Source organism: Asterias rubens, chromosome 20 (assembly GCF_902459465.1).
Source record: "Asterias rubens chromosome 20, eAstRub1.3, whole genome shotgun sequence".
NCBI lineage: Eukaryota > Metazoa > Echinodermata > Asteroidea > Forcipulatida > Asteriidae > Asterias > Asterias rubens.
In genome coordinates, this window is record NC_047081.1 from 5,380,024 (window position 1) to 5,403,482 (window position 23,459).

The following is a 23,459-nucleotide window of genomic DNA, read 5'->3' on the forward strand; positions in this document are numbered from 1 at the left end:
TAAACTTCCCAAAAATAACATGTTACACACATGTAACAACAAAGTCAGAAGCTATTGACTAAAATGATAAAGTAAAAATTTTTACGTCAAGTGTGGCCAGAGACTTCGCTTGTCTGGTCTGCCCCCTTTAGCATCAGTCACATAAAATCATGGTTTTTCTATAAACATGCTCCAGCTAAACGACAACAAAACGGAAGCTCTTCATATCAGGTCCAAACATCGACACCGTAACGCAATCCAGAGCCTACATATTGGCGAGTTACAGATCACCATTGGAAACAAAGCTCGTGACCTCAGGACAATCATCACTACTGACCTTTGCATGAAAAATCAAATCAACAACATTTGCCGTTCCTCGTCACTAGCCCTCCATAAAATCGGAAGGATACAGAATTATTTTGACCAACAGACCACTGAAAGGCTGGTCCACGATTTCATCTCATGCCGTCTGGATTTCTGCAACAGCCACCTCCATTGTCTTCCAACCGCTCAAATCTCAAAACGTATCCACCCTGCTGGGTGTTCAAGGTGCAGTGTAAAAAAAAAGAAATAAAAAAAAAACAGACAAAACTAAATTAATCCTTGAAAACCTGTGACAAGTTTTGAGAAGAGATTTGAATTTTGTGGTACAAAGACAAGATCTAAGATTAAGTGGTAGAGAGTGGCCAGATGCGTGGGGCAGCTGAAGAAAAAGACCTGTCACCCCATGAGTGTCAAGACTTGGGTTCAATGAGGAGAAGCATGGAACTTGATCAAAGATTCCTTGATGGAGTGTTAACTTGAAGAAGTTCAGATATATAGTGGGGAGCCTTGCCATTGAGAGCTTTCTGGACAATGAGCATCAGCTTGAAGATGATTCGTTAAGAAATCGGGAGCCAGTGAAATTGTTTCAGAATGGGGTGATAGAACAGGATTTTCTAGACAGTGTCACAATGCGGGCAGCAGTACTTTGGAGGCGTTGAAGTCGGGAAATCTGGTTGTTAGGAAGACTATAGAGAAGAGCATTGCCGCTGTCAAGACGAGAAGTAACAAATGCATGAATGACCTTTTCAGTGGCACTTTTGTCCAAGTACTTGCTAATCTTTCCTATATTCCTGATGTGATATGATGACAGACGAACAATGTTGTTGATGTGTGGCTGAAGTGTCATCGATGAATCAAAAATAACCCCCAAGTTCAAAGCTTCAGCGAGGGAGCATCACCGATGGAAATGTATGGCACTGAAACCTTTGTTAACTGTTGACGTGACCCAAATAGAAGGAACTCTGTCTTATCATCATTTAACTTCAGGAAGTTTTGTTGTGTCGAACGTCGAATCTCTTCGTTGCATTTCTCAAGTCTTGCAATAGATGCCTTGGCGTTTTCTTGAGAAGATTTAAACGTTATGTACAGCTGAATGTCGTCTGTGGCTTCTGTCCCGTGAAAAGGCTTGTATGCTGACTGGAACACGTCAGACAGGTTGAAAGTATTAATGTGATCAGATATTTTAAGTTTGCAACCAGTCTGTAGTTTTTGAATATCTCCTTGTCCAGGTTTGGTTTCTTGATGAGCGGCCTGATGTAGGAAACTTTGAGGCTATCGGGGAAACAACCGGAACTGAGAGATTCGTTTACAAGCTTAGTGATGTAGGGTAAAAATATATCAATGTTTTGCTTTATCATGGATGTTGACAATGGATCCAGCTCACTGGATTTTGAAGGAGATTTCATAATAACCCTCTGAATCTCAGCAACGGTCAGATAGTCTACACTCTGGTTGAAGATTTGGCAATGTAAGTGGATGGAAGGACAGGGGTTTTGGGTTTAAGCAACAACTTACCAATTATCTTGAAAAGCTTCTTTTGATCTCCTGAGGATTCTTGTATTTGAGATGAATAATGGGTGATCTTTGCCTGGTTGATCAAATTCCTAAGTACTTTACATTGGTTGCGATATTCTTGTCGTTGTATTTCCAATTTGCCATTTTTCCGCCACTTTCGCCCCAGTTGACAACAGATCTTTCTCGCTGTACCATATCATCATTGAACCAGGAGACTCCCTAAGAAAACTTTAGAAAGTCACATGTTGGCCATTTGAATCTCTTTCAGGTCTGTATACAATGACAAGGTGAGCAGATTTAGAGTTTAAGGAAACTTCAGCATGAAGAGATTCAAAAGTTGTGTACTGGACGTCATTACTTTTCCCAGAGACAGATAAAGTAGATCTGTACAGTATTGCAACTCTTCCACCGGTCTTGGGATGTGATGAAAGTAGTAGCCAGCAGGGGTACACTGACGAGTTGTTAAATTGTCATCTGGTCTCAGACACGTTTCTGAAACAGCAACAAGGTCCAGATCTTTTTGCAGAACAAAATCAGCAAAATCGTCATACTTGTTACAGATGGACTGTGTGTTCAAAACACAAAGGCTGAGTTGAGATTTGGCTGGAGTCACTGGTGCTGGAACAGATGGGAGTGTAACTTCAGGTACAGGGGGTTTATGAACAGTTCTACGGCGACCAGCTTTTTTACCACGATGAGTAGGTCGGTTAGGTCGGTAAACAGTGCTGGGATTTACAAAAAGGCCAAGGTTCTGCAATGTTAATATACAGGAAGGCAGCAGAGTTGTAGCACGTGTGGGTGGAGCATAACGGAGACTGAGAAGCTTGTTTCGTGAGTAGGAATTTGCAGAGTTTGGACTAGCTTCTGCTGAGTTTGGGTTATTTTCACCTTCAGGGCCGAGATTTACAGCAATGTCACCAAAGATCACAATTTCCAAGTGAAAAGTGGCTGGGGAGTTGTCATACATGTAGTAAGAAATAGGGCATATCAGATACCTACGGTGCTGGATAAGTCCTAGATGTGTCTTTGGGAGAATACAAGCACCAAGCACAATTGATGGTGATGGAACAAAGCTGACCACAGATGATGAGTCAGTACAGTACAACATATCACCCAAGTACTTTGTTCACTTCATTGGTTACCCGTCTCCAAACGCATAGAATTCACCAATCCGCACCTCATTATCTTCAAGAACTCCTTCATCCATATGTAACTCATTGTACCCTCCGCTCCAGCTCTACCTCTCAACTAGGCCCATACATCACTCGCACAAAGTCTTATGGCCACCGCTCGTTCTCATATTCTTCACCCTCAATCTGGAACAACTTATCGCAAAACATCAGAACTGCACCGAACGAGAACATTTCAAACATCTGCTGAAAACTTTCCTGTTTACTCATTAATTTTTGTGAAGCGCTTCGGGAGTGCCGTTCATTATTAATATTATTATTAGCTTTTGCCCAGCACATTGATGAGCGAACAGGTAGCTACGTTCAAAAAGGAAAGCCCGCTGGGCACGAGTGTGGCTTCGACCTAGATACGTAAATTATTGACAGGACAAGTATGGCGGCTTCCAGTAGTGGGATTAGTCCTTGAGTTGTGAGTTTTGCATACAATATTTATACTTCAAACTCAAATGAACGGGCTGCTATTTGTAACTTCTGTAGATCTACTGTCATGAGTGGTACAAACAAACACAATTAGCAATTTTATGCAGCATCTCAAAACCCATGATAAGTGGTGAATTTTGACCATTTTGTAAAGTTTTGTTTGAACTACAGTCTTAGACTAAAGTCTACACAGCGCTACCCATCTTTCCATCCCTCATGTTTTTTTATCAGCAGGTTTGGCGGATTTCAATCAAACTAACTTAAACAAGCACTCACTCAATTGCTCAATTTTATTTTAAATCATTGATTTAAGTTTTGATGTTTCTAAAAAAATTTGCATTCCACTATTAGGTCATTTTAGCTCATTAAGGAGGCTAAGCAAATCTTAGCATTAAAATTAATAATTGTACCAGTTTTGTAGCAAGTACATTGTGTACTTGCTGTTCTGACATGTAATAAGTAGGATTGGTTAGGCCCACACTTCAAACATGTGAAGTTTATTGACGTGTACAAATTAATCTGGTGAAACTGGCCCAATTTCATGACTCTGTTTAACCGTAAGCAAAAAATTGACGCTTCCATAAAGCGTATTTCACATCTTAGCAGGGATGTTTTTACTTGTGCGGGGGAAAACTCATCGTACGTAATCTTTGCTTCGAAGCCTGCACAGATATTTCAGCACAGGAAGCGGAGAATGGTGAGTGTATGCACAGAGTTTAGTTGAAAGCAGAGCCATCATTAGCTGGTCGATCATTAGCTGGGCCGTGTTCGTACAGAAGTGGGTTTATGGTTTGCTTCACTAATTTGTGAAGTGAAATTCCTTGTTAATAGGAGGCCTACATGTATATGAGGGGAAGTTTAACTTGACATTGCATAAATCTTGCATATTGAATTGATATGTCTCCTTAGAGCGACCCCTATCCGCAGGAGTAGGAAAGGCATGTACAATTACAAAATTGTGAGAGTTAAATACAATTTGTGTTTTTAAACACACATTATTTCACTAAGAGTTACTCCAGTCCATCGAAACTAATCAAGGTACAATTAATTGACAAGATAATTAACAATGAGAAATAGGAACCAATGGCTAGCTGGCAAATTGTGCCGTGATTGCATAATCACGGCTATGTGAAGACTGCCTTGATGGGAATCCTAAACGGAGAAAGGATAACGTACGTTCTAACAGGGTGCAATCACGGCTACATGTATGTGAAGACTGGCTCCCTTTTTTCCTTCAGTAATAGACTCCTTAGGCATTCTGAGAATAGCCTTGGGTAACCGTGACCCCGAGAAACTTTACTTCCGGGTCAACCGAAAGTGGGACCATATCTAAAGAATTACACAAAAGATTTCAAACTTTGTTTCAGTTATAGACTCCTATAACTTTTAAGCATTACATATTATTTTGTTCATGTAATTCTGCTTCTGGCAGCGAATTGAATAGAATTTTAATAAACCATTGAATGAATGAAATGAATGAATGAAAAAACCGTGACCGAAGCTTGACCTCTACTTCCGGGTTAACCGGAAGTGGGACCAGTTCTCAAGAACTACACAACCGATTTTCAAACATAGACTCCTTTAAGCCTAGATGAGATTAGCCTTGGGTAACCATGACCCCATGTAGACCTTTACTTATGGGTCAACCGGAAGTGGGACCATATCAAGAACAACACAACAATTTTCAAACTTTGATTCAGTTATAGACTCCTTATTAGGCATCTATACTATTAAAGCCATAACCATCGCGCCATCTTGGATTGAAATTAGAAGCTCCAGTGGCATGGCATCTTTGTGGAATTCAACACGGTTGTGTCGTTTCAGACGACGGGTTGCAAGTCTACAAAACCCTGACCCGAACTCCCTCTTACGAGTTGTCTGATTGGCTGGAGTCACGAGCAATATCTCCTTACATGTGTGTGGTTGTCTGGTTTTGATAAGGGCCACCTGTTGGTCGAAGGGGGAAGCCGTATGATTGGCTGGAGTCACGAGCGATATATCCTTCAGGCATGAAACTGCCCGTTGAAAAAAAAGAGGAAAATTTTCAAAGGCACAACGCAAGTGCGGAGCGAGGCAGCCGAAACACCACGGGACATGATACCCACAATGGTACACTAGAAAATGTTGAGGTTTATTATGCCCTTAGGTGCATTTTTAACATGTACTAGGCTTATTTTACATGATTGTAGTTGTACACTGTTAATGCCAGGCATATATTAGGCTTTAAAAAAACAAAAGTTTTTTTTCTTCCGTTTTTTTTCTCTTTTTTCTTTCGTTTTTTTTTTCCTCTTTTTTTTCTCTCGTTTTGGGTTTTTTTTTTTCTTTCCATTTAAAAAAAAAAACCCAAAACGCGGAATTCCGCGGAACCGCGGAAGAGTTGCATGACTGATCCTTACATGTGTGGTTGTCTGGTTTTGATATGGGCCACCTGTTGGTCTAAGGGGGGAAGCCGTAGGCTGCACACAGAGCCACCTCTTTAGGTTTGAAGTGGGTGGCAACCTCGGACTCCCATTAACATTCCAGAGGGACTCATTGATGTTTCGCAGAGTGGTAAATGGCATTGTGTATATACCATTTCGTACAGGGGGGTTTAATTTCGCGTGTTAAATAAAAAACATTAGGCTTTGATACATGCATCTGTTACATGTGTGTTTATTACAATTAAGTCACTCATGTAGGCCTACCCAACTCTCCAGCATTTTTTAAACGCATCAAACAGCAACCCATTGTTGTGAAACTTTATTTGTTCCATTTAACTCTGCACCATTAGTGGTCCATATGTCATCCCCCACACACAGAACGTATACACGCAACAATTTAAACATTTTCAAAATTAAAGTGAATACATTACTGATTCTTTTCATGTACATTGTATAGGTTTTGCCAGTTAAACCTACAAAAGAGTACATGAAATCACCGTTAAAGAATAGTATGCTTTCATAGTTACGAACTTTGTGAAACATCAACGGCTGTTAGAACGCAGTTTGGTCAGGACTCAGGATGTAGATTTTGCCAAATCCGTTTTGTATTAAGCAATCGGCCGTCGGGTTTTGTTAACGAAAGAGCCCTCATGTGCAGCTGAATCGGGTTCTTTTTACGAATTTCTCCATACAAAATTAACCAAACTGGCCTATACAAACCCTTAAAACAACAAGGCAAATGTTTTCTGACAGTGAATTAAGTGAGTGGATGTAGGGGTAGCTGGCCTACAAACCCTCAAAATAACTAGGCAAATGTTTTCTGAAAGTGAACTAAGTGAGAGAATGTAGGAGTAGTTATTAAAGACCAACAAAATTACCGTTTCTATTATTTTAGTTTGTATACGGTTCCACAGATAATTATGATAACATATAAAATTGGATGTTTTATCAGGGAACTTCGTCACGCGGGGCGCGCGCCCCGGCGGACGTTGACCAGAAAGTTTAGGCCTACATGAGAATTAATTGATATGAAGATAAACTACAAATTAATGAGGCCGACGCTCTGTTACTCCCAAAAGCGGTGGTAAAAACAGTAGATTAGATGTTGCACAGCATGTTCCGAAAACTCAGACAACTTGCGTTGCTCAGACAACTTTGTATGCGTCGTTGGACGTACGCTCAATAAATCACGATGAATGGGGCCTTAGATTATAAAATTGTGTACACGTTATTGGAAACAAAGCAAAAATCATTCAACAGTTATAGCAACCAATCATTAAATATATTTATTTTCAATAAAATTTTGCAAAAATTGACTTTGTCGTTAAAGTCCATACCAACTGGCGCGTTTTTGTTTTATCTGCTGTATACCAGAACTTCTTCGAAGCTTCCTTTTCATTCAGATAAACTCCGCGGCTTTTAGTGGCTGTGATTATGAGTTTGTTTAAAAGAGGGTACCACTTTCATACAAGCCTTTTTAGGCGGATATCTCCTCTGCTATTAGCAGCGGATGATTATTGTTGAGGGGGGAGACCAGACTTAGACCACTCAAATCCGTGGCTATCGGTGACTATGGATTTGTTGCTAAGGGAACCAAATACCACTGCTGATTCCAAATTCAGCGTGTTATACATTGTCCGATTGGCCCATCTCCATATAAATTAACCAAAACTGGACGTACAGACCCTCAAAATAACAAGGCAAATGTTTCACAAAGTTTGTAACTATAATGAAAGCAGTTTGGGCGGGAATCAGGATGTACATTTTGCCAAGTGTAACTGATTTATACCAAATGTGCTCAACACAATAAAAATAAGTGTGTCATTTGAGCAGTGTACGTGCTATATTTTTAGTCGACTAAGCATTATTACCCTTACAGGCATCTTAGCTGGGAAATACTCAGAGCAGTGGATAGAATTGATACAATTACAAAAGCCGATTGAATTAAAACTATGCGTGAAAGAGGCGAAACATAATCCACATTACGGATGATGCGTTGGCCCGCTCGATCAACACTAAAATATTACGAAATACCCTACATATCATGCCAAGTACCATCATTGCCAAGTATACCCATCCCCAATGTTAAAGCTCAACTCCAGAAACAAACACCAATTCCTTTAGTTGGAGAACGCAAGAGAGAAGGTGAGGAGGGGAGGCGACGCGTCGGGACGTTTCACAACTAAGTTGTGCACGCTCAACAATTAGCTTTTATCAAAATACAACATTAATGACAAATTTCCATACCGATTATAAATACAATTTCTAATCCAATCCTACGAAATGATTATTACCTGTAAGAATACCTCCCTTACCCCCACATTACCTTTTACAACATTTGTATACTTTAATCCTCCTCATCTAGCGGGGTGCCACGCGAAGCGCGGCATCCCGATAGTTAAATATTATTTTTGAAAAAACGTGACCCCATGTTGACCCCTACTTCCAGGTCAACCGGAAGTTGGACCATTTCTCAAGACCTACACAACCTATTTTCAAAACAAATTCAGTTATAGACTCCTAAAGCATATGAGATTATTCTTGGGTAACCGTGACCCAATGTTGACCTTTACCTATGGGTCAACCGGAAGTGGGACCATATATCAAGAACAATACAAACAAATTCAAACTTTTGTTCAGTTATAGACTCCTTGGTCATTGAAGCACATAATCCTAATCAACTGGTGTATTTTTCGATGTGCTAAAGCAGGCTGTCATCACATCCATCCTCAAGAAACCATCTTTGGATATTAATCAATTGAAGAACTACAGACCGTATATTCTAGTATACCTATGATGTGGTCTTAAAGTCATTGAAAATTCTGAAAACTGAAGAAACATCTGTAACATCTGAAAGTCCTACCCAAGGGAATGAAATATCTGCGCCAAAGAAATATATGTCTCTGCCATGGCAACTCCACTCCTTGATCTAGTTCATTGACCAGTAAGCTTTCCTGGAAACCTCATGTTGATTATTTATGTAAAAGTGTTGCTTGTAACATTGGCATTAGGCTTAGATTCTCATTTATTCTCCTTGTATAACACTTTGGTTTTGTCCTACATAATGATGGCATTTTATCTTGGGGTAATGCTTCTGGAAGTGTTGTTCACAGAGTTCTCTTTATCTTGGGGTAATGCTTCTGGAAGTGTTGTTCACAGAGTTCTCTTTATCTTGGGGTAATGCTTCTGGAAGTGTTGTTCACAGAGTTCTATTTATACTCCCATTATCTAGCCCATATTGATCCTCTCTATTAAGTCAAATCAAAACTTTTAGGGTCAGTGACAATTTCAATCATCAATTGTGTATTCTTGTTCAAGTTGGGCCACCACAGTCTTCCCAATAGCCCGGCCTCTTTGGTCACTATAAATTGTTCCCTTCATTCTTACTCCCCTCGCGAAGAATTTACCCGTACCAACCTTTCTAAACAAAACATCATGTTTACATCCGAAACGATTACAAACACCACATTCTTAATAATTACAATGTGTCTTTATGGCTTTGCTGGTTTTTGATGTGATTAGTTTGCCGACTTAATTTGAGTTTTTCTTGATCATTATTTACCAGTTCATTTGTTCAGTTTTATTTAGGTCCTACTTGCTAATTGGGGTTTGTTCACCTCCTTTTATCTTTGCCAAAACCGTAGTTCACATTTTAACACATGGAAGTTCCATTCCAAGGTGAGGGATGTAGCTTACTGAGTGAAAGAAGACTATTGACAAATACCTCACGTATATGGCACAATGAACTAACCAAACAACAAAACAACAACTATCTCCTGCCTATAGTGTTAGGCTCACTACATTACACACACATGTATAACTTACCGTGATGTTTCCTGAAATGCCGCTGAGTTGTGACTGTACAAAGATACCATATGCCGTTAACGGCCTCTTAGGCCTCTCCAGCTTGGTCAGTACCTAAATAATAATACAAATAGTGAAAACCAGAAAAACGACATGGTCAAACACGTACAATTTCGCCAGCTAATCAACGGATTTGCTCCATTTTTACCACTTTCGAAAATCATGGCACAAATTCTATGAACACGAACTTAATCCTCAATGTCTAATGAATAACACTCAAAACCCCATTGAGAAAACATTTTGAGAAAAAAAGGAGCGAAACAGTCACAATGTCCCAGGTTGATATGTCGCATCGCCTTTTTGTGACTTCCCGATATGTTCAACGCTTTATTTTTTGGTCACCAAGCGCTGAACCGCAGGTACCAACCAATTGGAATGACGAACTGCCGAGCCGTGTTGGACTAAACCATTCTGTAAAAGGGGTGTTATAAGGCAGTGCCGCAGTGCGTGTGCGCTGTCCGTTTACTATGCCCGTCATTCACACATATAGCGCGCACGCACTGTCGCACTACCTTGTAACAGTTCCTCAATCCAATTGGGTAGTACCTGCGGTTTAGCGCTTGGTGACCAAAAAATAAAGCGTTGAACATAAACACATCGCCAAAAGTAAGTCCCCCCTCAACAGTTCGTCATAACATCGTAAGGTCAAACATTTTACCAATACAACTAATTTAGAAATAATTCTATGACATGTTTCCTAAGTGTTGTTGAAATACGAAAGATGTCCATGAAGTCATGGCTGAATGAGCTCAAATGGAAGACCAAAACTGCCCTTTCCATGCCCAGATCTACCTCCATGGTCATAGTGTTGATCAGTCTGGTGACACGCTGCTGTGGGATAGCATTCCACTGAACTTGCAAACTTGCAAAAGACGGGACAGGTGAGCCAGGTTGCTGTTGGCGTTGATGTGGGGACATGCTGTATTGACGTTATTACAAACTGTTGACGAGGAACTTACTGTTGTAAAAACCTTACTGTTGTAAAAACCTTTGATGTGGCAGGTTCAAAATAAGAACCTAGGAAATTTGTGACTGTTTCGCTCCGGGATCTGGTAAGTCTTCAAAATATTTTCTCAATTGTGTTTTTGAGTGTTACTCATTAGACATTGAGGATTAAGTTCGTGTTCGTAGAATTTGTGTCATGATTTCTGAAAGTGGTAAAATTGAGCAAATCTATTGACTAGACCATTTCACCCTTTACAAGTCGCGCTTGGCTCGTAACCCTCCAGCTCCGCCGTCGGGAGGAGGGTTACGTTATCGCAACTTAAGCGACCCAGTTAAAATTGTTGTTTGAGTTTGAGTCTGATGAGAGAAACATGAATGTCCTATAAATGGGTAAAGTTAGTCATGAAAACCTGTAATGCATCATTTGGTTCAACAAACTTCAGAACTAACCAGTCTTCATGTTTCAAGCTATTTTTAGTTTAACTACTAAATGTCATAAGCAATCAACAAAATGAAATGACATTCTTCTCAGACTCATCTCTGTATAAACCTTAAACTGGAAAACTTTAGGAAACTTGTAAACTTGTTAGGACACAGAATCTCAAAATATAGAGAATCAAACACACTCTTCTCTTACATGGTGTAACTGTTAATTTGGATTTAAAACTTGTGCATGTTTTGTGATGAATGAAATAGAACAAAAAAGCACTAAAATGCAATTAACACAGAAAAGGGGATTCTTCATGGGACTTTAAGAAATGCAGATAGAGTAACAGGTTCCCTTAATAACGGTAGATTGATCCAAATCATTGACCCAGCTACACTGAAAGCTTTTTGGCTTAGAACTTCGTTTGCTCAGGGAACATTCAAGCAAGTGATGTCAAGTGAACTTTAACAAACAGATGAAATGTTATGTACCTGTCTGTTTTTCTTGTTAATATTCATCAGTTTCTTTTGGTGCTTATGCTGAGCAATCATCTTTACATCTTCCTCCGTCAGACTTGCTTTAAAACCTGCCATTTCTTCGTTGTAGTTTTCCATAAACTGTTTTGCTTGTGCTGTGTAAGACTGTAAAGAAGTATTGATATATTATGTCTACAATGATCCCAAAACACAAAAACGGTTGACTATTTGCCTGAAAATTTATCACTAAAAAGCAAATAATTGTTGGTCACTTTTTTCAAGGGTTTTTTCAAATTTTTGGGGAGAGGCTTAAGGCAGAATTTGTTTAATGCCAGACCAACTTAAGAGCCAAACAGCTGACATTTTTATCCAGCCAGACTTACCAGTGTGCAGGCACATACCACATCCGCTTTGTTTCACTACTAAGAGATTAAACAGATTCCAGCAAACATGCTTCTTTCTAGGGGTTAATTAGTACCTCCTCCCTATTCCAGAGCTTTGTCCTGCTGTGACACAAATGGGGTATACTAGAATGGACAGACTGCCACCATTGTTTTCCATTATATTCAGTTTAATGGGAGGGAAGTCTGAGCCAGTTGATCTGAGCATTGTGAAATTCAAGCAAACAAAGGCAAAATTACTTCGGTAATTTTTAAATACCGAAGTGAAGTGGTTTGCAGCCTCAAGTTTCAAGCCTGTAGAGAGTCTTTCTCAAAGGCTACATGTACATGACAACACATCACACAGACAATATACTTGCCCAACAAAAGCAATCAAGTAGAAAAGAGTGAAAATAAAGATGAAGAATGTAGTTCAATAGATCTGTAAATTCAGTACTTTCCCTGAGTCCTGTAAAAACAATTCACAGGCATATTACTCCGGTATAAGTTCCAACCTACAACCTTTGAAATAAATTAACTCACAAGCCTTGGGAAAGTACCAAGTATATTAGGCCGCAAGGGATAATAATGTCAGAAGCGCTTCGGGCTGTGATAAGCGCTATATAAAAACTTATTATTATTATTACTATATACTGTTGTTATTTTCAAAATATTCTCGTGCCCATCTGCGATGAAATGACAGGTACATGTACATCAGACTAAAATGTATAATGACATATGGATTTCCAGGGACAAAGCTCAGACCTATTATCGTGATCAATGTCATTGATGTACATGTAGAGGTGAAAGTACATAAATGATTCAACTTTGGCACAGGTTGTCCCTAAAGCCTGGTTCATAATTCCTGCGAATGCGAAGCGAATCTAATGGCATTACACGGATTTCGCAGAAGTTGGACACAGTCCAATTGTTGCTAATTAATCGTTGCAAAAATTTGCAGCGCATTTACGTTCGCCTTCAATCGCATTCAGTATGAACTGGGCTTTAGTCTGTCATTGGTGACACGCACAAAAAAAGATTTTCTGTATTTAATTGGGAGTTGTACTAATTTGAGAAGTTTGAAGTCCTGCAAGTAAATTTCCTCCTTGAGGAGACAACTCCCATGGTTATCTTCATCTTCAATGAACCACTTCTTGGAGTAGTGGATTCCCTTCATGCATCCAGGCGTCTTCTGAATGCACCATCTTATTTTTGGATGGCTTGATGGCCGGTCAGGTAAATTTATCGCTCACTATACACTGTAGGTAGTCTATTGACATGATAAAAAAATTATATCTGAATACCATTGTTGCGACTCCACCACCAAGTCTGGAGCAACAATTTTCCCAAAGATGCAACAAGGCATATTAATGAATAAAGTCATCGCCTCCAAAACACCGCAGCCAGCATTGTGACATTGTTAACATAATCCTGTTGTATCAGCCCCATTCTGATACAAATTCATGGCTCCCCATCTCTCAATGATTCATCTTCAAGCTGGGTCATTTTTCACAAAGTTTTCATTCTTCAACACCTTCTTAATTTGTCAATTTTTACTTGGTTCTATTTCTGTTGACTCTTTGATATAATGCAAAACTGACCTGATCTCTAACTATCATTAGAAATGCTCTCCTGATGGTTCTATTTCTGTTGACTCTTTGATCCTCACATGTACAACACACATACAATTTCTGGCATTGGTATAAATAAAATGCAAACATGTAAAAAAAAATATAAAAAAAGACTCCTAAAGCTTTTGTCACTAAAATTATATGTGTTTTGATAAGTGGAATGTGAATAAACAGTTAACTAAGGTTCTAAAAATTTGTTTTTATTTCATTTACAAATTTAAGAGTAGGCCCGACCTGTGAGGGTGCTGTTCGTGACGTCAATTGAGGTGCGATATTTAAAGAGAAAATGTGTAGTCTGGCCCAGTACACTATGTCAGGGTACCTGATCTGTACGATGCCTACGTACAGAACGGAGCAGACTGCACGCACTATGGCTGCTGTGCGGACGGTCCACTAGGATTACCCTGCATGGTGACTCGCATGCAGTGCCAACAAAAAGTTGTGTTGCTTTGCATTTAAGCTAAAAACATGCCCTCAAAGTTCAAACTTACTCGATTTTTTTCAAAATGGAAAATGCTCCATTAGGCCTATAGGTTCATCTCCGACTTTCCACTAGCTGGAAATTTTTTTGGGATGGCGTCATGTTTTAGTATAACTTTTCTCTTTATGACAAAGTAATGTGTGGTGTATTCAGGGTTCAAATCACAACGGCTCGCAGTGTTCGCTGCACAGCGCAGACTTTACTTGGGATCTGCAGGAAACAGATGCTAAATGCTGTAACTGACCACATCTTTATAGTTGTTTTGCTGCATCAAGCAGCAATACACCTGGTCAGCATTGACGGAAAAATGTAAGAAAATCCTTTTTTCGAAAAGTACAAACTCATGACTTGGAGGGGGGTCGATGTTAGATCGACGCAAAGTCTGCCTTGATTGACGCCACAAAAGGTGATAAGCGGAGTCACCCCGCGCCCCCCCCCCCCCAAACAACTTAATCTCATTTTTAAACACATACACAAATAATTACAGAACATTGCTTTATTATTCATAAGTAATACTCTTATGTTTGAAAAAAATCTATTTCCAGGTGCCTTTAAAGCCATTGGACACTTTCGGTAAATAGTATTGTCCAAGGCCAACACGTGTATCACAACTTATATATAAAATAACAAACCTGTGAAAATTTAGGCTGAATCGGTCATCGGAGTCGGGAGAAAATAACGAGAAAACCCTACCTTGTTTCCGCACGTTTCGCCATGTTATGACATGTGTTTTAAATAAATCCGTAACTCTCGACATCGGGAATTGATATTGTTTTAATGGTTTCTCAAAAAGTAAAGCATGAAATAATATTTCAAGAGAAGTCTTTCACCATTACCTTTTGTAAACCCTGTAAGTCATTTGTAAATCTTTGAGCTTTTAATTTTTTTTCTGTACCAAAAGTGTCCAATGGCTTTAATTCAAAGGTACACATTTATTGTTACAACAATCATCAGTAACATATTGTGATATTTTATTGGTCGAGAACCAACCAAGTGCGAAGGAGTGTTGTTAACCGGTGTACATCTGGATCGTTCCCAACATTGGTCAATTTTTCGGCGCTTTGTACTAACGGTACTCAGCCACGGGTTCGAGGCATCAGTGAAGAATTGTTTCTTATTTGAACAACTGTTTGTCTGCTTATTAAACTATACATACTCCGTCAAAAGAATGTTTGGAGATGACAACAGATGACAACTGTTGCACGCAATTGTACACCAGTACACCGATTTCACCAAACTCTTCCTAACTTAGGATTAATCTTAGGACTTAAGACGAGTTGAGTTCCAGATCCAATTACGTAGGAAGCATTGAACCCATCCTAAGTTAAGACGGGTTACTCGTCCTAACTCGAGTTTTGTGAAATCGGCTGCAGGACACCCTGTCACAGCATGCAACTATTGTATACTGGTCTTGAAAGAAACAAATGTTTGACTTTAAACAACAATCAAAGTTGATTCACAATATATCAATCAATTGGTTTCTTTAAAGACAGTGGACACTATTGGTAAATGTCAAAGACCAGTCTTCTCACATGGTATATCTCAACATATGCAAAAAATAACAAACCTGTGAAAATTTTTGCTCGATTGGTTGTCGGAATAATGAGATAACTATGAAGAAAAAAAAAACCTTGTCACACGAAGTTGTGTGCTCTGAGATGCTTGATTTCAAGACCTCAAATTCTAAACTTGAGGTCTCGAAATCAAATGCGTGGAAAATTACTTCTTATTGTAAAACTACGTCACTTCAGAGGGAGCCGTTTCTCACAATGTTTTATACTATCAATCTCTACCCATAACTCGTTAACAAGTGAGGCTTTATGCTGATAATTATTTTGAGTAACTACCAAAAGTGTCCACTGCCTTTAACAAGTTACATTTTTTTTACAACTATCTGTCGAGTCGATATTTGGCTAACATGTAGAACATGCAGAGTACATGTAGGTGAAGTCTTGCTAACATTAACATCTTATTTATGTCTTATAGGGCCTATGAAATATTCTTAAATGAACCAAATTTAGACCTTTATTTTATTAAATATCTGTTGGAAACTGGAAGGGAAATAATTCACCTCGAGTTATCCAGCAGTCTTGCAACCTTCAGTTGAAATGCAATTGATAGCCTATAGTCATGTACATGTATTACTTTAAATACCTTGTACTTCAGGATTTGTTCTCATCTTGTGGAGATGTTCAGCCACCACAATTTTATATCTACGGCCTCCATGACAACTGCTACAACTTGATAGATTGGAAGTTAATGATAGCACTTTGTACCACAAACTGTACCCGGGGGAGACAGTACCCAAATTCTATGGTCAGCCAAAAATACACAAACAAAATACTTTGTTATAAGCCCACTCGTTTGTATACAATGTACATGTAGCTAAATATCTGGCATACATAATAGGATCGCTAGCAGGAAAATCCAACCATCATCTCTTTATAAATAGCCAAATCATGTATGTCTGTCTGTCTGTCTGTCTGTCTGTCTGTCTGTCTGTCTGTCTGTCTGTGTGTGTGTGTGTGTGTGTTTGTATGGCCTACCCTGCGAGGACATTTAACAAAAGGGAAAATAGGTCCTCACTAGTCGGTTCTATGTTTTCAGGTGTCCTCACTAGTCATTCGTGTACAGAACCAATGGGGATTGCTTCAATACAGGAACAACAGAAAGTACAATACATTGTCATCTAATGTACACTATAGCTGTGCTGTAGCTGTGTGTACGGTGGGCATGTCTCCTATTGATAACCAAGGACTTGACAAAAGGGATCCGGGAAAAAGTCACACCGGGGACAGTTCTCGGTAGATTTTGTGTACAAAACCAATGGGGACGTCTGAAAAATAATTTACATGTATGTCCAAACAATGGGAGGACAAAGAGAAGTCTACGGTCTACACCATAAACATGCGTGTGTGTGTACTTGTCATCGCCGGGAAGCGAGGTCTTCTGTGTGAATACACACTCGCACATCGAGGACTTTTAGCACAGCGAGGACGTCCTCGCTTTGAAAAATTGTGATAAATGCAGCATTATAGCCAGTTTGGACGCCACTGAGATATCTAAGCTTTTGGGACTAATCCTCGGTTTACGTCATTTACGAGAGGAGTATGTGTGAGTTAACACCATTCTGTTGCCGGCTAGCACTCTTGGATGGTTACATCGCCCTCTGTTGATATGAAGTTTCCTTCTTGTAGGTAGTAGAGGCGGCCATTTCTAATCCTGAGCTCATTTATGCATGACAGTTAGCTTATTCGATTTGAGTCGGGTAGCGTGGCCGGTTGCAGCTGTCATGGAGACGCATCATAAACATTGAGTGCATTGCATCCACCAGGACCCTAGAGACAAGCATTCGACCCATGGCAGCTCTCGAGAGAAGACAAGAAATGGTGAGTGATCTGAGTGTAAATAAATTTCCATATAATCCTTACTGTACTGACTACATCACTATATACAGTCGTTTGACCAGTTAACGATTCCTTACACTTGTCAACAAACACATAGTTAAATGATTTAGGACATTACCCATTTAAGTTTATGCATGTGATTAAGAATTAACCCCTAATAATACGTACCCCAGTTGGAATTCCACAAGTTCAATAATGGATTTGTTTAAAACACATCTCATGACACGAAACGTATATTTTTAGGCCTATGTCTATAGCTATGTCTTTAAGAAAAGAGATGAACATCAAACATGTTTGTTTGCTTAAAAAAGTGGATCTGAATGATTTTCAGCAGAAACGAGAGGAACATCTAACATTATTAAAAACGACATTATGTTATGAAGCAAGTATTAAAGTAGAACACGGTTTACTATCGCTTATATAAAATCACGCCGCACGGGAATTCTCCGTTTCGGCATACATTGTACGTTATATGGTACGAGTTGACTTGGGTACGAGTTGACTTGGGTACGAGTTGACTCGGGTACGAGTTGGTTTGGGTACGAGTTGACTCGGGTATGAGTTGACTCGGGTACGTGTTGACTCGGGTACGAGTTGACTCGGGTACGAGTTGACTCGGGTACGAGTTGACTCGGGTACGAGTTGACTCGGGTACGAGTTGACTCGGGTACGAGTTGACTCGGGTACGAGTTGACTCGGGTACGAGTTGACTCGGGTACGAGTTGACTCGGGTACGAGTTGACTCGGGTACAACATTTTGGGTGCGAGTTGACTTGGGTACGAGTTGACCTTTTTACGTTGTGAGGGGTCGTGAGTTGTCGGTATTTAGTGCGACCCTTATGATAAAATCTATATGGTTAGAAAGATGTTGTAGAAGTAGAATACAATGATCAACACAAATATGCCATGAAATTGCGTGGTTTTCGTTTTACCTCGTCGACAAACACGGTCGGCCATTTATGGGAGTCAAAACTTTGACTCCCATAAATGGCCGACCGTGTTCGTTCGCGACGTAAAATGAAAACCGTGCAATTTGTACTGATACTTCTGTGGATCATTATATTCTACTTGTAAAACATCTTTCTAACCATATGCATTTCATAACAAACGGTTTCAAACGCTTTTCATAGACCAACTCGACCGATCCAAGGCAACGTGTTCCTTTAAGTTCTGACTAGCTCAGTGCTTATGTATTATTTGCCTATCAATTTAAGGGCACGCTGATCCACTCAACCGTATATATTTAATTCCTGTCATAATCCTAATCATATCTCAGTGGTGTTAATTATGTCATTTATCTTTTCCTTGCTAGCTGGCCCATCAAACATCAGGTTTTCAGTGTGATACTTCAAGGTCTGTCAACCCCAACACCAATTGCAGGGATGACGATGACCCACAAGCTTTTTTTCAGTCTGATCCTTCAAGTTCTGTCAACCCCAACACCAGTTCCTGGGATGACGATGACCCACAAGCTATTTTAGAAACTGCCGAGCTTCACCAAAGCAATGAAGCTGTAGGATGTGAAACAAATGATTCTAGTGAGAAGTGTGCCGTAACAGTCATGCAGACCGATAATGTCGGTGGACAAAGGAAATGGGACAAAAAATACTATTGCTTTTACTGTGATGAGCCTCAGGCCAAGTTACCCCGTCATCTTCAGTCGCGTCACAAAGAGGAGAGGGAAGTTGTAGAGATAGCATCGGAGACGGACTTTACTGCCCGCAAGAAACTTCTGTTATACATCCGCAATATTGGTAATCACAGACACAATTGCCAAGTCCTTAGAGAGGGAAAGGGTGTCCTTATTATAGTATACAGACCAAATCATGAAGCATCTCCACATGCATATGGACCATGCATACATTGTTATGGCTATTACGTGCGTCTTGATCTTTGGCGTCATCAGTGCCCACTTAAGCCTGCTCTCACTGCACAGACTGATGGTAGCAGTAGGATAGGTCGTGTTGGGGGCGAGTAGCTAACAATAGTGATTTGTTAAAACCACCCCCTGCTGGTGTATCTTTCCAGTTGAACAAGGTTCTTAGTTCTATGAGGAGAGACAATGTTGGTCTGATTGTCAAGAATGATTCTTTGATTCTGGAAGTTGCCAAACGTGAATACCTCAGACTTGGCCACGATGTTACACAACATGGCTACATTCGGAACAAACTACAAGAACTTGGTCGTCTTGTTATACAACTGAGAAAAAACACCCACCAACCAAATGCATCACTGGAAGTATTCGTGCATCCCCGCCATCTGAATGATATCGTCAAGGCTGTTCATGATGTCGCCGGCTTCAGTGAAGGAAAACAGATGTATCACGTTCCATCTCTAGCACTCAAGATTGGACATTCCATCAAGAGATGTGCACTCATACTGCAAGCAAGTGCTTTAGAGTTTAATCTTAGGCAAAAAGCGGAACAGGCCGAACAGTTTAGGCAGTTATGTGAAATTAAGTGGCCATAACTTGTGTCAACCCATGCCCACAGAACACTGTACCAAGGAAAGCGCAACAAACGTGCCGATCTCCCCACAAATGCAGATGTGGAGAAAATCTCATCGTTCCTTCATGAAACTGGCAACAGGGAAGTGCAGCTCCTACACTCTGCTAAGGGCCATGAAATTACACCAGCTTGGAAGAAATTGAATGAAGTCACACTGTGCCATCTCATTATCTTCAACCGCAGACGACAGGGGGAAGTATCCAAAATGAAACTGGAAGATTTTCACAAGCGCAGTAGTGCAACCATTGTGAATGGTGATTGCGTGATGACTGATCTTGAACGGCACCTCTGTAAAATGTTCAAAGTCATTGAAATAGTTGGTAAGAGGGGCAGAACTGTTCCTGTGCTTCTTGGTACTGATGTGATGGCGTGGTTGAAGGCTCTGGTCGCAAATAGAAATGCAGCTGGAGTAGCACAAGACAATATATTCTTATTCGCACGAAGTTGTTACGGAGGCTCAGGTCATATACGAGGAAGCGACTGTCTACGAGCATATATGCAAATGAGGCGGGCCAATGGATTGGCCAACATGTTTAGGTGTGTACGCCAAAAAGCAAGCATACCTAAATGTAACAATTGCTCTTTGTTTTGGGGGCCTGATAACTCGGCCTGTGGCCGTCATCACCTAACCCCCCACCTCCCCCCCTTTGAACCTCATTCACTGTACACCCCAAACCCCACACACCCAACCCAACGGATTGGCCCACATTGTTATTTGTGTGCCAGAAACCAATCAAAGCTAACTGTAGAAGTTTAATTTCTTTTTATTGCAGAAGGCTTCACCAGCGATGAGGACAGCAGTGATTCAGGTGACTCGTGTGACCCAGCTTTGGAGGACAGTGTTGATGCCAGTAAGTTTCTAATATTTTTGACTGCCTATATCTCTTGTAGGTCTCTTGCATATGCTGGTCCTATTCCCTGTTTACCCCCCCTAGACCAAAATCTATCCTCCATTGGATAGTATGAAAAGTATGTCCTCAATCTGCAGTGTACACATGTATTGGTGCGTGTGTGTGTGTGTTATTGGATCTCCTCCCTGGATACTGCATCATACCTCGCTAAATTAACACGGAAGAAAGGAGCTGACTTCGTCTTGACACTCATCGAAATCCGTTCAAAATTGATAGATTTATGAGCAAAAAAACAACAAAATTTGTGGGGTTTTCCGCGCCATTTTCACTGTTGCTATGGGCAGCGCGCGCCTACAGTGCAAGCAAAGAACTGTTGCTATGGGCCGCGCGCGTACAGTACAACTTTTGCTATGGGAAGGATCATGGAGAACCAAGGCAGGCATTAGAGCACGTGGGACGAGGAGAGGAAGGGGCAGTGGGGGGGACGGGGGAACGACACCTTTTATTTAAATGTTGCTATGGGACGGGGATCATGGAGAACGGACGCAGGCATTAGAGCACATGGGCGGGGAGAGGAAGGGGCACGGGGAACGGTACCTAACATGCAGCTTCATTTTTTCAGGACCAGGACATGCATCCGTCCTCAAGCAAATTATGACAAACTTAATAAATACATGCCTTAAAGCCATTGGACCCTTTCAGTACAGAAAAAAAAAAAACAATTCACAGATTTACAAATAATTTACAGGGATTACAGAAGGTATTGGTGAAAGACTTCTCTTGAAATATTTGTCCATGAAATGCTTTACTTTTTGAGAAAACGGTAAAACAATATAAATTCTCGTTAGCGAGAATTACGGATTTGTTATAAACACATGTCATGACACGGCGAAACGCGCGAAAACAGGAGTGGGTTTTCCCGTTATTTTCTCCCGACTCCGATGTCCGATTGAGCCTAAATTTCCACAGGATTGTTATTTTATGTATAAGTTGTGATACACGAAGTGTGGGACTTGGACAATACTGTTTACCGAAAGTGTATAATGGCTTTAAATGTTTACACATGGAGACACTAATTACGGTCACAGTAAGCCAACTGGCAGAGATATATATTAAACTGACATGGGCCCAACCCATACACCTTGCAAACATTTATGGTTTGCAAACCTATGGTATCAAGTCAACAGTCTCAAAATGTCACTGAACTGGACAGCGCCATCATTTATTTACCATATTTCTATTTCAAACTCTTTTTTATTATTACGCTAGCACGTTTAACCAGATGGGTTTTAAATTTCTTAAAGTCTTTGGCATATTGGCTTTTTCTATAAATTTCAAAACACTAACACAATATTTCAAATTCAATTCAAAATGTTTTTATTATTACGCTAGCACGTTCAACCCTAATACAAAAAAATGGAATCGTTAATGTTTCTCAAATGAAAGTAACTGCGGAAGTGTCAAAATATCGTTAATGTTGAAATTAAACAATAAGCCAAAAGCTAAAATTTTTAAGAAATTTAAAACCCATTTGAGCCCAATTTAATGGCACTGCTAACCGTGGAATTCTGAAGCTGTTTTTCAGTCGAGTTTTCAATACAATGTGATTTGGCTTATTCTTTAAGTTTCAACATTAACGATATAATGACACTTCCGCAGTTACTGGAATCAATAGAAAGTAGACACAACAGAAATTGGCGAAACATTAATGGTTCCATTTCTTGTACTACTGTTTTCCTCATAAGGTGATTGTTTTAAGTAATCATTATGTTGTTTGGCTCTCTTGGCAGTTCTGTTTTGTCTACTGTCTGTTGATGCCAGTTGTTTTTCAGTCGAGTTTTCAATACAAGGTGATTTGGCTTATTCTCTAAGTTTCAACATTAACGATTTTATGACACTTCTGCAGTCTCTTTCATTGTCGAAACATTAACGATTCCAGTTTTTTCTTTGTGTTTTCCTCATTTAAGGTGATGTTTTATTTATTCATTGTGTTGTTTGGCTCTCTTGACATTTTCTGTTGTGTCTACTTTCTATTGATTCCAGTTGTTTTCTTGAATGTTTTTTTTTTTTTTAAAGTGACAGTTGACAGTAAAACTAACACTAACACTGATTTCTTGATGTGATCTGATGTCATCGCAACCATACTGTCGCCACGTGGTCATTGTGTAACGCATCACCCCCTTGCACTATGATCCGATCATCAACAGTGCTTATTGTTATGCAAAGCAGGTATTCAGGTGTGCTAACTGCCCAGTTTACCTGTCTAGCGGGACCCGCAGTACAGGAATTTGCACAAAACAAAACAAATTGCAAAAACGCGTACAAGTGCGCAGACAGGAGATAATGAACGGGCTGAGGGGAAAAAAATTATTTGACTGACAAATAATACAAAACGGGAAAAACAGGACATGAAAATATCAGCAGGAGGGAAAAAATTAACGGGGCTGGGGAAATAACACCGGAACAGAAAGAAGAAAAGGGACTAATAAATGAGACGGGACAGGAACAAAATCAACTGAACTGGGGAAAAAAAAAACGAAACGGAGTACAAAGGGGGACAGGGTAATTGGTATTGTGGCGTCACTCTTTGCTTAGCAATTAAAATTGATACAAAGTTAAGATGAATCTTAGTGCTTTGTGAA

At 40.0% G+C, this 23,459-nt stretch overlaps 1 protein-coding gene across 2 annotated transcripts in view; it reads right to left on the minus strand.

Annotated features, from left to right (window-relative positions):
* Positions 1-23,459, minus strand: part of LOC117304126 (transcription factor A, mitochondrial-like) — a 70,485-nt gene that overhangs the window by 23,946 nt on the left and 23,080 nt on the right. For both annotated transcript variants that reach the window (XM_033788626.1, XM_033788627.1), the window contains exons 4-5: positions 11,576-11,725; positions 9,674-9,766 (exon numbers count right to left, since the gene is read on the minus strand). In XM_033788626.1, coding sequence (XP_033644517.1) covers positions 9,674-9,766; positions 11,576-11,725 — 243 coding nt within the window. The remainder of the gene's footprint in view (positions 1-9,673; positions 9,767-11,575; positions 11,726-23,459) is intronic.